Source organism: Miniopterus natalensis, chromosome 2, assembly GCF_054644295.1.
Source record: "Miniopterus natalensis isolate mMinNat1 chromosome 2, mMinNat1.hap1, whole genome shotgun sequence".
NCBI lineage: Eukaryota > Metazoa > Chordata > Mammalia > Chiroptera > Miniopteridae > Miniopterus > Miniopterus natalensis.
Window position 1 is genome coordinate 151,379,819 of NC_142082.1, and position 14,538 is coordinate 151,394,356.

General features: G+C 39.0%; 1 protein-coding gene across 1 annotated transcript in view; it reads left to right on the forward strand.

The window, feature by feature from the left end:
• PKP2 (plakophilin 2) overlaps positions 1-14,538 on the forward strand; it is a 73,747-nt gene that overhangs the window by 33,803 nt on the left and 25,406 nt on the right. The window contains exon 6 of the mRNA XM_087814730.1: positions 4,459-4,636. Within this exon, the coding sequence (XP_087670856.1) occupies positions 4,459-4,636 (178 nt within the window). The remainder of the gene's footprint in view (positions 1-4,458; positions 4,637-14,538) is intronic.

Below are 14,538 nucleotides of genomic sequence, written 5' to 3' on the forward strand. Positions count from 1 at the left end.
TGTCTCAATGTCTTTGTCACTGCTGTCATGGACCAGCATCTTCTTCCACACCTGAAACCTCTTGTCCTTCAATAGCTGTCTCAAATATCACTTCTCTGGAGTATTTTCAAATGTTGTCCCTCTGTCTGCCTCCAACCCCTCCACCTTGACTTTGAAGGAGGGGCTTCTCTGAACTACCTTTGCCTCTTTTAATATTAGGTTGCCACTCACTTCATGCCTGTCTGTTTATTGCAGTAACAACTGTGGTGCTCACATAAGTTTCTCAGCAACTGTGGATGTCTGACCAAATATTTAAAAAGAGACTTGTGGCCTGGGAATATTTAGATTATACATAAATAGGAGAATCATGTGTGTTTGCAGATAAGACCTTAATTTTTCTGACCCAGTTATTAAAAGAAATTTAGCATCTGAGCTTTGTTCACTGTAGAGAGTGTCAACTCGCTGACCTTTCTGGCATCTTCTGTACCAGTCTAGGAGGGAAGCTCTTCCCTCTTTCAATGAAAACACAAAAAGACTTCAGGATCAAAGAATTTCCCCCATGAGAATGTTCCCCCTTCCTTATCAGTGAGTGTGTTGGTGTACTTTGACATGAGAACAGTACATACTAGGCTGAGATTCATCTTTAAGGTCACTGAGTAATGAGCACAGGCTGTGGTGTGTAGAGCTCTGCCTTGGATTAAAACAGACAGGTGATGTGAATGAAGCAAGGGCGCCTTGTCCCTCTTTGCATATTGCATAAGAAGAGTCAGGGGATGGCTGTCAATGAAGTTTGCTACAAATTTATTTTAACCTCTTCTTATTTTATGGAACTATTTAATTGGGTTACTGTATTTTCATAAAGTATCAAAACATTTTGCTATAAAATATTCATTGTGCACCTTCTTTAAATAATTATATATTATTTTTTTCTGCATTTGTAATGTGCAACAAGATACCTTGGGTTTATTTATAACTTGGAATAAATGGCCTTGTGATAATGTGATATTTCAGGTAAAATTTATAAAATTTAGGTAAAAAGAGTAGTATATCCATGCAAAGGAGATTGTTGAAAAAAAAATAACACAAAAAAAACCCTCATGCTCTGTGACCACTTTGAAAAACAAGGTTAATAACCCCAGTTCTCCTTCTCCTGCTCCCCCTTCTCCTGCCCTGAAGATAAGTATTCATTTAATCAAAAAATTTGCAAGTTTTGCTACCTCAGTGTCATGCAGACTTAGTTAAATAACTATACTTCCAGCCCTAGAGGACATTATTAATAAAATATGGATTTTAGTATCTGTATGATCCCTTTACTAGTTACTATTTTTTGCAAATATCACAGTTGGCAATAAATTTCCAGATAATACAGTTACCATTATTGCTAACTATTCAAAGTATGTCTCTTACTAGAATCCAGGTCCCTCCCTTTTTTATTAGAATGAGAGCTTAGTGACAGAAAATTACAGGCAGACCAGCTACAACAAAGAACTATAATAATTGAAATTTAGGCACTATGAATAAATTGCCCAGAAGTTAAAGGTAAGACAAGTGAAAACCGAAACTCTAAATATTGTATCAGAGAGTCTTGCTCAGATCATTGAACAGGATATGTATTCAGGGTCACCTCGTCCACTAGTTTTACAATACTAGAAATGGGAATCACTTTTAAGATATGAGTTCCTGGAATTCATCCTGACATTCTGGCTCAGTTTGAGGTTGTCACCCAGGAATATGTGGTTCTGATTTGCCACTGGGCTCATTTGAAAACTGCTAGTCTATTCTAAAACCCTGGTTTTAGAATAAAATCCTCTTGTTGATATTTTGGTAAAAGATGAGTTCATTTTTATCAGCTCCTGAGATAGAGCTGGAACTTACAAGCAGATCTTTCTCTTTTCTTCAGTGCTCTGTTAGAAGGTTGTACTTTCAGTGAGCCAAAATCTTCCCAAGAATTTCCACTCGTTGGTTCTGGTTTTGCCTGCTATAGTCACAGAAAATGATATCTAGCTGTTAAATTTGCATTTTTTTAGTTACAGGAGAACATGTATATATATTAGACTTTAATATCATTTAGCTTTGGGTTAATTTTCCTACTAGTCATTGAATTTTAATAATTTATAAGAACTCTGTATATTAAGAGTATTAATGCTTTGTCTTATATTGTCATACATATTTGCCCAATTTGTAATTGGTCATTTATTGATTTTGTGTGTACATGTATGACAGTGTGTATATATAATCTTGCATCTCTAGTGAATACTTAAGCTCTTTCCTAGCTTCATGCCATATAGAAATTTGGCAGGCATGACATTTCTATACAATATCCTAATTAAAAATTATGTATCCTAAAACCATGGAAATAATGTAGAAATAATAATTGCATGTCAAGCTACAAAGGACATTGACTATTGAAAGAAAATTCCACTCCCTTTGTTCAAATTAATCTTCTCTGGTTTTTATTGTAAGGTGTACTTCCTCTTTGAGTGCCCTGTGTGGTCCTTTATAAAAAGGGGAATATTATGCTTCACATTTTTAAGCCTCTAGCAGGCAGAGACTCTTTTTAAAATTTATTGGGGTGACATTGGTTAATAAAATTAAATAGGTTTCACCTGTACAATTCTATAATACATCATCTGTATATTGTATTGTGTGTTTACGACCCCAAGTCAAGTCTCCTTCCATCACCACAGGCAGAGACTCTTAATTGTTTGCTTATTTAGAAAAGGAAGCTTTTTTCCCCTTTTCTTTTTTTAACTTACTTTTGTATCTTAGTAACCAAAACTCAACCTCAGACCTGCCTTTAATTGTTTCCAACCACCCTTGGGATTTATTCTGTCTCTCCTGCTTCCAGGGCCTCTTTAAGATGAAGTGGGAGGAATGAAGTCATTGTGTTACAAAACCTGTGGCTCAGGGACACTGGGGATGACTAACCCCAAATGCTAGTTTGATCAGGAAGAGACCTCCTCATCAGCCAGAATTCTAGTCTTTACAAGACCCAGTGTCATTGTATCTAATGGAAGCTAAGTGTAGGCTGCAGTGGAAATATGGTTATTGTTTTAGAAATTAGTCACTTGTACACAGCCAAAGTAAATTGTTTAAACACAGAAGACTTCACTAAGCCTACCTGGCATGTTCTAATTGATGAGCCAAATACAAGTATGGTTGAATAATTACCAAGCTTTAACTGTACAGACTCTTATTTCAGTCATTAAAGTTAGAGGAGATGATGTCACCACATAATTCAGCCAAGACCACCACGTGTGCTTTTTTCATAAAGTAGACCGTCCCGTGTACCTGTGCTCCCTCTTACCTTCATACAGACAAGGTGGTTAGTTTAACCCATGGGAGTTAGCGACTAGGCAGTGGGAGAGTGAATGGGGAAGAAAATGAAGACCGCCTCTGTATGTTCCCACACTTTATCCTTTCCTGGATGCTAGTGAGTTAGAGAAACTTGCTGAAGTATGACAGATGACGAGGCAACTTTATACCTGCTCAGAGTCACTGGAGTAGCAAGCAGTAGGTGCATAGTCCTTCCACTGAAACAGAAGTAGTTGTAAAATTTTGTAAGAAAAACAAATCCTAAATGTATATACCATTTTGTATTCTTTCTCAGTGTCCAGCGTTACTCTGTCTCACAAATGCTTGGAAAGTACAGTATCCTATTATCTTGATTTTTTTCCCTGAGTTGGTTTATATGGCCTTTCTTTTGAATAGGGGTGGGGTGGGGAAGTCCAAGAGGAAAGGGAAAGTTAAATGAATAAATGTGGTACCAGTCTTAGACCAACGCTTAGGCCATGCATGTTGGCAGATAGGTAAAATACTCTTGTCTCTCCTTCACTGCCAAACTATAATGTAAAAAAATACATGAGGTAAGCAGCATGAATTCCAGGGGGCATACAATCTGTCATTGGGTAGGAGCCAATAAATAGTAATTGGTGATGTTGCTCAGTCTACTGTCAACAGGCACAGCATAGTTGGAGGCTTTCTGCAGGCCCTTCCTGCGATTATTGGGAGGCAAATGTGAGGTGGAAGTTGCAGGTAGTGGGGAGCAGGAGGCAGAGAGAAGTATTCTCTCCATGCATCTAAGGGAGAAACGTAGGACCCTTTAAAATGTTGAAGTCAGTTACAATAGGATCATTTCAAGCCTCCCTGTTGGTAAGCTCAGAGTTTATTATCTTAACTCAGCTTTATGATAGGGTCTTAAGAAAAACAGCAAGAAATGTTTAAGGATTTCTGGCTTTTATTCACATTCCTGATGAATTTAAACCTGAATAGTTATATATATATATTTTAAATTGCTCTTATGGATCAGCTTCCATTGCCATCCAGTTAGCTCTAAATAATTTTTTTTCAGTTGGAAAAGGGACTGTCTCCCCAGCCCCACCCTTTTGATTTATAACTAGCCCTAGCCCTAGGGGTGATGGCCTTAACGGACCTTTTCAGCAATCCTTTTGACCCAACCCTGCACCATTTTGATTCTAGGTTTGCTGTGGAATTTGTCCTCTAGTGACAAACTCAAGAATCTCATGATAACAGAAGCCTTGCTTATCCTGACTGAGAATATCATCATCCCCTTTTCGGGGTGGCCAGAAGGAGACTACCCCAAAGCGAATGGTTTGCTCGATTTTGATACATTCTACAATGTCACCGGATGCCTAAGGTAATGCCACTCTGTAGTACCCCACCACCACCACACACACACACACACACACTTTTCTCTGTGAACTTCAAATACTGTATCCATGTCTGTCTAAAACTCTACCCCATTACCTGGCAATCCTGTAAGAATAAAGATCACTCTACTAGAACCACAGTGTAGAGACAATGAGAAAGGTTCAATAGAATATTGTTTTCTAACACATTTGATTTCAGAAGCTATCCACACAGTAGTTCATAAGAGAGAGGACACCCATTTCAGCAGAGAAACCAGGTATCTGATCTGAACACCTAGAAGTCCATGCAGACTGGCCTTCCCTGTCTCACAGGTTTTAAGGTAGGCTTCATGCTATTTTTCATTCACAAAAATCTACTTTAATAACATGGTTTAAAAAAATAATTTTGAACCTGGTATTTTAATTTTTTAAATTTTTTTATTGAGGTATAGTTGACATACATTATATTAGTTTCAGGTATATAACATGATGATTTGTTATTGTATATATTGTGAAATGATCACCACAGTAAGTCCAGCTAGCATCCATCACCGTACATAATTATAGAATATTTTTTCTTGTGATGAGAACTTTTAAGATTTACTCCCTTAACAACTTTCAGATACGCAATACAGTTATAATTATAGTCACCATGTTGTACATTACATCTCCAGGACTTATTTCTTTTATATTTTTTTCTTATTTATTGATTTGAGAGAGAAAGGAAGGAAGAGAGAGAGAGAAAACATATCGATTTGTTGTTCCACTTATTTATGCATCCATTGGTTGATTCTTGTATGTGCCCTGACTGGAGATCAAACCTGCAACTTTGGCATATCAGGAGGATGCTCTAACCAACTGAAACTCTAACCAACCTGCCCAGGGCCTGTATTTGCACCTTTTGGCACCCTTCAAAAATGTTGCCAACATTCCTCCAACCCCAACTCCTCTCCCACCTCTGGCAATCACCAGTTGATTCTCTGTATCTGTGACTTGGGTTTTGTTTTCTTTTTTTAGATTCCACATATAAGTGAGATCAGGCAATATTTGCCTTCCTCTGCTTGACTTTTTTCACTTAGCATAGTGTCTTCAAGGTCCATCCATGTTGTCACAAAAGCCAGAATTTCCTTCTTTTTTATGACTGTACAATATTCCAGTGTGTGTGTGTACCACATTTTCTTTACCCGTTCATTCATCAGTGGACACTTAGATTGTTTCTGTATCTTGACTATTGTGAATAATGCTGCAATGAACATGGGGTTCATATATCTTTTTGAGTAGGTGTTTTTGTTTTCTTCAGATTAATACCCAGAAGTGCAATTGCTGGATCATGTGGTAGTTCTAATTTTAATTTTCTGAGGAACCTTCATACTGTTTTCTGTAGTGGTGGCACCAGTTTAACATGTCTAACAGTGCACAAGGGTTCCCTTTTCTCCACATCCTTGCAACACTTATCTGTTCACATTTTGATGATAGCCACTCTAACAGGTGTGAGGTGATATCTCATTGTGGTTTTGATTTGTATTTCCCTGATGATCAGTGATGCTGAGCATTTCATGTATGTGTTATGTATGTCTTCTTTGGAAAATGTCTATTCAGATCATCTGCCCATTTTTAAATTGGATTATTTGTTCTTTGCTATTGAGTTATATTCCATATGAGTTCTTTATATGTATATTTTGTATATTAACCCCTTATCAGATGAGTTGCAAATTCTTCTCCCATTCAGTAGGTTGCCTTTTCATTTTGTTGATGGTTTCCTTTGCAGTGCAGAAGCTTTTTAGTTTGATGTAGTTTCCCTTGCTTCTTTTTTGTTGTTGTTGCCATTTCTTTTGGTGTCACCTCCAAAAAATCATCGCCAAGACCAATGTGAGAGAGCTTACTGCCTGTATTTTTTTCTAGGAGTTTTATGGTTTTAGGTCTTTAATTCACTTTGAATTAACTTTGTGTATGATGCAAAATATTAGTCTAGTTTTGTTCTTTTGCGTGTGGCTATCCAGCTTTCCCAACATCATCTATTGAAGAACTTTTGCTTTCCCCATTGTATATTCTTGACTCTTTGTTGTAAATTAATTGACCATATATGGGCGGGTTTATTTCTGGGCTCTCTATTCTGTTCCATTGACCTATTTGTCTGTTTTTTTACCAATACCCATACTGGTTTTTATAATACTGTACTGTTTTTATTATATAGTTTGAAATCAGGAAGCATGATACTTCCAACTTTGTTGTTATTTCTCAAGACTGCTTTGGCTTCAGGGTCTTTTGTGTTTCCATACAAATTATAGATTTTTTAAAAAATTTCTGTGAAAAATGCCATTGGAATTTTTTTTTAAATCCTTACCTGAGGATATGTGTGTGTTTTTATTGATCCTAGAGAGAGAGGAAGGCAGAGAGAGAGAAGCATTGATGCTAGAGTGAAACATTGATTGGCAATCCAGGCATGTGCCCCAGCTAGGAATGGAACTGGCAACCCTTTGGTGCCTGAGACGATGCCCAACCAGCTGAGCCACACCGGCCAGGGTGCCATGGGAATTTTGATGTGGATTGCATTGCATCTGTAGATTTCTTTAGGCAGTGTCGACTTTTTAACAATATCAGTTGTTCCAATCCACAAGTGTGGAATATTTTTCCATTTATGTATGTCCTATTCAATGTATTGTAGCTTTCACCTTCTCATTTAAATTTATTCCCAGGTGCTTTTAAATAACTATAAGGCAACATTGCCTAAAGGGACAGAATGTCTTGCCATAAGAACAACTACAAAAGTTAGTTTGATCAGCATTTCTAAATATTGGGATGAAAAATGCTTGAAATGTTATTTTCCCTTGGGCTGTCAAATGACAGCTAAATCAAGAAGAAATAGAAACACATGCAGGAGGCAAAAAAAAGGCTAGTCTTCTCTAGGGTCCTGCGTAGCAAACTTTTCATATTTGAAAATAATCATTGTCTTTTGTATCCAAGGATTAAAAGAAATTAGATAGAGGGTGTAATCCAAATTAGGCAACCCCAAAGAAGTCAAGATGTATTCTGCCTTTCAATCTTTTCTCTAGTTACGCAGTTCTTTTTTTTTTTTTTTTTGAGGGAATCTGGGTGTTAACTGAGGGAATTTATTATGGTAAGTTTTTCCTCTTATCGCCACAGCTAGTCACACAGTAATGCATATCAGATACCACTTTTGTGTAATACATTATGTAAGCTTCTGAGAGTTTTACAAAGATAAATTAGAAAGGCCTTCAGGAACTTTCAATCTAGCGGGGGATACTGATGAGCAAGCAGTCTAGAATACTGCTACAATGAAATGTGTTAGAGCAGTGGTTCTCAAAGTGGGCCCCCCAGAGCAGTAGCATCTGCATCACCTGGAACTTGGAATTCTTGGCTCCCACTCTAGAGCTACTGGATCAGAAGCTCTCAGGGTGTGACCCAGCAATCCACTGTTAACAAGCCCTCAAAGTGATTCTGGTGCACTGTAGTGTCAGAGGTACAAGTGCAGTGCTGCAGGAATGCAGAACAAAGGGCCATTCATGCCAGCCGAGTGAGATCAGAAAGACACAAAACAAGAGGCGCCAGGTGAGCTGGGCCTTGGTGAATATTTCAGTAGTCAGGAATTCTCTAAGGATGAAGGAGGAAATTCTTAAATAGCAGAAGAGGTGCCTAAATGGTCTCCCCTGAATCCATCTTCTGTACAGTCCACTGGAACTGCGCTTTGAATGTTCTCTTGAGCCTTTAAAGCATTTTGATCCATTTTAAAACATTTTGCATTTTAAAAATTCTGTGTAGCTCCCACTGCCTTACCATGTACAGCAGAGCTCTTAATGTGGCAGGATTGTTTCAACTGAAAATAGCAGCTGTTCCAGTCAAACTCGCTAATGCCAAGTTGGGATTCATTGGCTCAGGTGGCTGAGATGTTGACAGTCACTTGTGGAAGTGAAGGAATCACATCAGGAACCATGACCTCAAGGACTGGGACAGACATTCAGCACCCCTGGGACTCACTCTTCTTCTTTTTTAAATCTCATCTCTGTTTGCTTTTTTTTTGTTATGTTGGGCTCATTCCTGACAAATGCAGACAAGTCTGTGCAATTTTAAAGTCTGTAATCCCTAACACCTAGCAAAGTTTCTGGCATATAGTAAGCAAGTGTGGAGTATATGAATGAAATAAATGAATGAGTGAGCAAATGAAGATACATGATGAATTAGGTGAATAATTGAGTCTGGCAAGAGTATCCAATTTGAGATGAAGCGTAATCACACAGAAGTTGGAAACATAGGCTAAGGCCAGACTGTGGGGCCCTGAAGGTCACATTAAGGAGTTCATTATGTTCTTCTGTAAGCAATATTAGCTAGTGTGTGAAGGACAGGAATATAAGTTTCAGGTAAAGAAGAATAATCATATCAACAGGAAAGGTATATTGAGAAGGTAAAAATCTAAAGAGAAAGATGTTTAAAAATCTCTTCCAGCCCGGCCAGGTGTGGCTCAGTGGTTGAGCATTGACCCAGGAACCAAGAGGTCACAGTTCGATTCCAGGTCAGGGCACATGTCTGGGTTGCGAGCTCAATCCCTAGTATGGTCGTGCAGGAGGCAGCCTATCGGTGATGTTTCTTTCTCATCGATGTTTCTATCTCTCTATCCCTCTCCCTTCCTCTCTCTCTAATGCCGGCCAGGCGTGGCTCAGTGGCCGAGCATCAACTTATGATCCAGGAGATCGAAGTTCGATTCCTGGTCAAGGCACATGCCCAGGTTGTAGGCTCGATCCCCAGTTGGGGGTGTACAGGAGGCAGTCGATCAATGACTCTCATCATTGATGTTTCTGTCTCTCTCTCTCTCCCTCTCCCTTCCTCTCTCTAAAATCAATAAAGATATATATTATTTTAAAATCGATAAAAACATTAAAAAAATATCTTCCAGTGTCACTTCAATAAAAAGAAAAAATCTCTTCCTATAGTCTCCCCTATGAACAAAGAATAAAAGACTTGTGTGGTTTGGGTGATGCAGTGCCTGGTAGTCACACGTTTTCCAGATGTTATAACTGAACACCCTCCCATCAGAATGACACCGTTTTATTTTTTATCCTCACCTGAGGATATTTTTTCCATTGCTTTTCAGAGAGAGTGGAAAGGGGAGGGAGGGAGGGAGGGAGGGAGGGAGGGAGGGAGGGAGGGAGGGAGGGAGGGAGATGTTAGAGAGATACATTTACTGATTGTCTTCTGCACTCGCTCCCCCCACGCCCAACTGGGAGCTGAAAGATAACCCACAACCCAGGTACATGCCCTTTACCGGAATTGAACCCTTAACCCTTCGGTTTTCTGGCTAATGCTCTAACCAGGGCAGAATGATACCATTTTTTAAAAAGTGTTTGCATAGTCAATTCAAACTACTGATTTAAACTACTTTCAGAGGAGAATAGAGCAAAAAATAAAAACAAACAAATAAAAACCTGGGAAATTGAGCATCATAGCATATGCTTACTAAAATATGTGCTCTTATTTCATCTATATATCTACTTTATAATAACAGCTAATTTTTATTGTGATTATGTCCTAGAAATTGTTCCAAATGCTTTATGAGGCTTTTTTCAGTTTATTCTCACAGCAGCCCCTGTAAAGTATGTTTTCCCCATATTATAGATGAGAAATGGGAGCTCAGAGAGGTTAAGTGATTTTCCCGTCATCACACAGCATATAAGAGACAAAGCTGGAATTTAATCCAGGAAGCCTTGTCTTCAATGCCGAAGCTCTTAACTAGTATACTGGATATATTAATGTTCGTCACATGTCTACAGACTGCCCATGTGGATAAAACCTCTGCCCTTCGTAGCCTGGCAACCTCACAAGGTCAGGTAGGCTAATTACAGTCATGTTCAGGTGTCACTGTGGACACTATCTGCATTTCACTGGTTTTGCTTCAGAAGTTCTGTGCAAGTGGAACTCTACACTGCATTTCACATGAACAGAGAAGATATAAAGGATGAAACATGTGAAGTGGGAGATCTTTCCCAGACAGGAGATTGCATTGGAGACAACTGCAGAGTGGAAATTGTCACAATGCATGTAAAAGCCTCTAGGAGAGAGGAATCAGAACATATAAGAAAGACCTAGAGGGAGCCTGCAATCAAATACTCTCAGTTTCCAACAATAGAGATGCCTGCTGAGTAGTTTATTTATGGCCCCAGCTTACTCTAAAAAAATTTTGAGACAAGTGTTGAATGGTTCTAAGAAGAGTGAGTCTTAGCTGCATAAAAAGGTCATAAATATCTGAATTGCTGCAAGTTCACGTGAGGTATTCTTTCCCCCAGTGGGTGCAGAGCCAGCAATGAATTAGCAACATAAGTAGCATTTTTGGCACTGTTGTTGACTTAGGTTAGTGTCACTAAATTCCTTCAGTCTACTTTGGAAAAACCTTCTGCATACAGCAGTGCCCTGGTCTGCGCGGAGCAGTGGCGCACAGTGAATGTGCTCTGTAGGTCAAATGTTTGCTTTGTTCGTGAACTTGCGGCAGTAACTCGAGTTCTGCGCACTTGGAGCTGCTTCCATGAGATTGTGATCACATAGGAGAACATGCACAGTTTATCCTGAAGGGAGAGAAAGACTGATGCTCTCAGGTGTACCGTATTTGTCAAGTATCAAACTATTTATTTGCAGGATTAGCATCTGACTACAGCCGCATTTACCGTGGGCCTTGGTGCTTTCTTTAGGTCCTTTTGGAATTACATACTTTTCATGGCTGAAGCTACTCACTGAAAGGGGATACAGATTTTGCAGTAGGGAAAATCTATTTTCCAACGGTGTGTTCATGCAGATTTCAGCTTTTTTTCTTAAACAATATTATACCAGCATAATGAGTAGTAAAATCCAAGTTAGAAGAGGAAAAGTAAATTGGTACACTCTGATTTGTGCTAGAGCCAGCAAGAGCAATTGTCAGCTTCTCTTCATAACTCCACATGTGTGACATCATGTTGGTAGCTTGCAATCAGCCATGGTGGAGTATTTATACCACAGACATTGGCAAATGCTACACATCAGAGATTTCCCTGCTCCCCTGCCCCTAGAAAGCTGGTTGTTAAACATTTACCACAAACTGCGAGCACTGAGTTTCCAGTAGTTGATTTACTTTAGCAACAAAATGTGGATAATTAGGTTATACATATTCCTTACATATTCCTTTTCAAAGAAGAAACAATTCTTTGTTTTCTTGGAAAGTAGTATAAAGAGAGCTTCAGCATTTTCCTCTTTTTATTTTTATTTTTTTGAGTAGAGAAAACTGAAAATGCCTCATTTTTATTATTTGTTTTGTTTTGTTTTGTTTTAATCCTCACCTGAGGGTATTTTTTTCCATTGCTTTTCAGAGAGAGTGGAAGGGGGGGAGAGAAAGAGAGAGAGACATCAATGTGAGAGAGACACATCAATTGGTTGCCTCCCGCACATACCCCAACGGGGCTGGGAATCGAGCCTGCAACCAAGGTATGTGCCCTTGGCCGCAATCAAACCTAGGACCCTTCAGTCCATAGGCCAACGCTCTAACCACTGAGCAAAATCGGCTAGGGCTCATTTTTTAAAAATTATTTTTATTTACTTAGGGCAAGAAGTGGGACAGTTAAAATAATTTGGTAATTTATTGCAATCAGTAGGATACTCTTCCAGATATTTCAAATTCCAAAGGACTAATGTGACAATCATAGAATTGTAAATTACCAAAAAGCATTAGTGCCTTCTTTGCGTGTACACCTCTCCTACACACACTCATTGTGAGCCCCTGCTTTTCTATTTTTTATGGGTAACTGCTTGGGAATTGGTGTGACATGGCTGTCAAATCTCCATGATCTACCTTACTGATTGTCACACTTGGAAAACCTTTGGATGTGACATAAATAAAACCAATGGTTATTAGGGGTATGTTCAGATTTCTACCAAACATTTATTATTTCTCCATTCCTCCATATCCTTCCCATAGCTTCTTTCTTCCCTTTTCTTTCCTTCCTTCTTTCCTTCCTGCCCTCGTCTTCCCTAAGTCTTGTTCTCTTGGAGAGGTAGAAGCAGCTTAGAGGTCAGAAATTAATGTGCCTCCGGGGGTCAGGCAGGCACTTAAGTGGACAGGTAGGTGTAAGACCGTGGGGAATGGTGGGGACTTTCAAACTAGAGAATGGAAAAAATGCTTACCCCAAAGAGCAGTGTGATTCCCAGTTCTGAAGAACACTTCAGGCCAACCCAGATACATCTAGGCAGCCTATGATGGCAGTCTCACTCTTCAGCTGAAGAAATTAAGGGGCAGTGACTCCTCCACAATTGTAGAAATTTGAGAAAGACAACTAGTCCAGCCTTCTTGGGCTTTTACCACTTGGTCTGTTTTTCTTCTTGCTCTTATCATTGGTCCTTGAGTGCCATTTATATCCAAAGCACTTTTTAAAGTTCTAACTTTCAGAGGGGAATGGAACCTGTCTTTGCCCTGGAGGAACTCTAGGGTTGGTGGGAGAGAGAGGCACCTGAAGAGAGAATCACATTACATTTGAGAAGACACGTATGAAAAGATTATTATGGAAGCACTGAGCTGCTTAACTGAAGTTGCCTGGGAGTTGGGAAAAAATGTTGACTGGAGAGTCACATTTAGGGGCTGTTGGAGAGTGAGTAGGTGTTTCAGTGTTCCTCTCAACCTTTAGCTCATCCTTCTGTCACTGCTAGTTCGTCTCTCATTTTTCAGTCCAGTCATACTGAGAAAGGGTTATGTAATGGCTGCTGTAACCTTGTCCCTACAGCCTGACTAACAACCGCTTCTGCACTGGGAAAACCACCCCACAACTTGCCATTTTATTTAGGATGATAGGGCAAAATAACAAAACAGTGCTGTAGTGCATTATAAAACGTATCCCTTTTTCTTAATTATATTTTATGCCTATATATGCCAGTGAAAGAGTAAATGTGTTTTGATGAACATATGATATAGTTATAATGTACAGAAATTTTTCACTGTCTTGAAAGAAATTTCCATTAGCACCTCTCACTATATAAATCTAGCTGGGGTGGGGAGTGTTCAGAGGAAGCAAACTGTACCTTTAGGAACAAAAGCTGGCCCTGCTGGCGTGGCTCAGCAGTTGAGCATCGACCTAGGATCCAGGAGATTGAAGTTTAATTCCCGGTCAGGGCACATGCCCAGGTTGCAGGCTCCAACCCCAGTCAGGGGCGTGCAGGGGGCAGCCGATCAATGACTCTCATCATTGATGTTTCTCCCTCTCTCTCCTTTTCCCTTCCTCTCTCCGAAATCAATAAAGATTAAAAAAAAGGAGGGAGGGAGGGAGGCTGTAACTATCAATCTTGTTCCTAACTAACCGTGGGGTTAAAGGCAAGTTTTTTTGAATATCAGTATCAGCCACTCTCTGGAAAAAAAATGTCTCCATGTAAAGTTTTAATATATTAAATGACATCTGTGTTCTCCAGCACACACACAAAAATATTATTGTTATACTGAATTTCACTTTTTTATGCTTATCTGGATATCAAACTTCAGAACTGTACTGAAGCTGCGTTTCCTTAATTATCCATTTTCATTCTGTTTACCTTTGATTCTGAATACTCTCAGCAGAAAAGGGCTTATTTGGTTTAGCCCTGTGCATAATCCCAGGTGATTATTTAGATAATTAAGATAATTAATGATGATCTAATTCACCTGATAGCAAATAACTATTTTTATTTCTATAAGAATATAGACCTGAAATCCAGAATTTACTTTTTAAGACAGTTTAATTGTGGTTATTTACTTCTGGAAAATAATGTAATATAAAACTACAAGAATGTTAGCTGAAGCCATGTAAACCTGAGAGAAGTATCCGTATAGTTCAACCTGGAGATTCACTTTCCCAGAAATATAAAGACAATTGAATCATCAGCTTCTACCTCAGTTCTATGGTTAATTATGTAA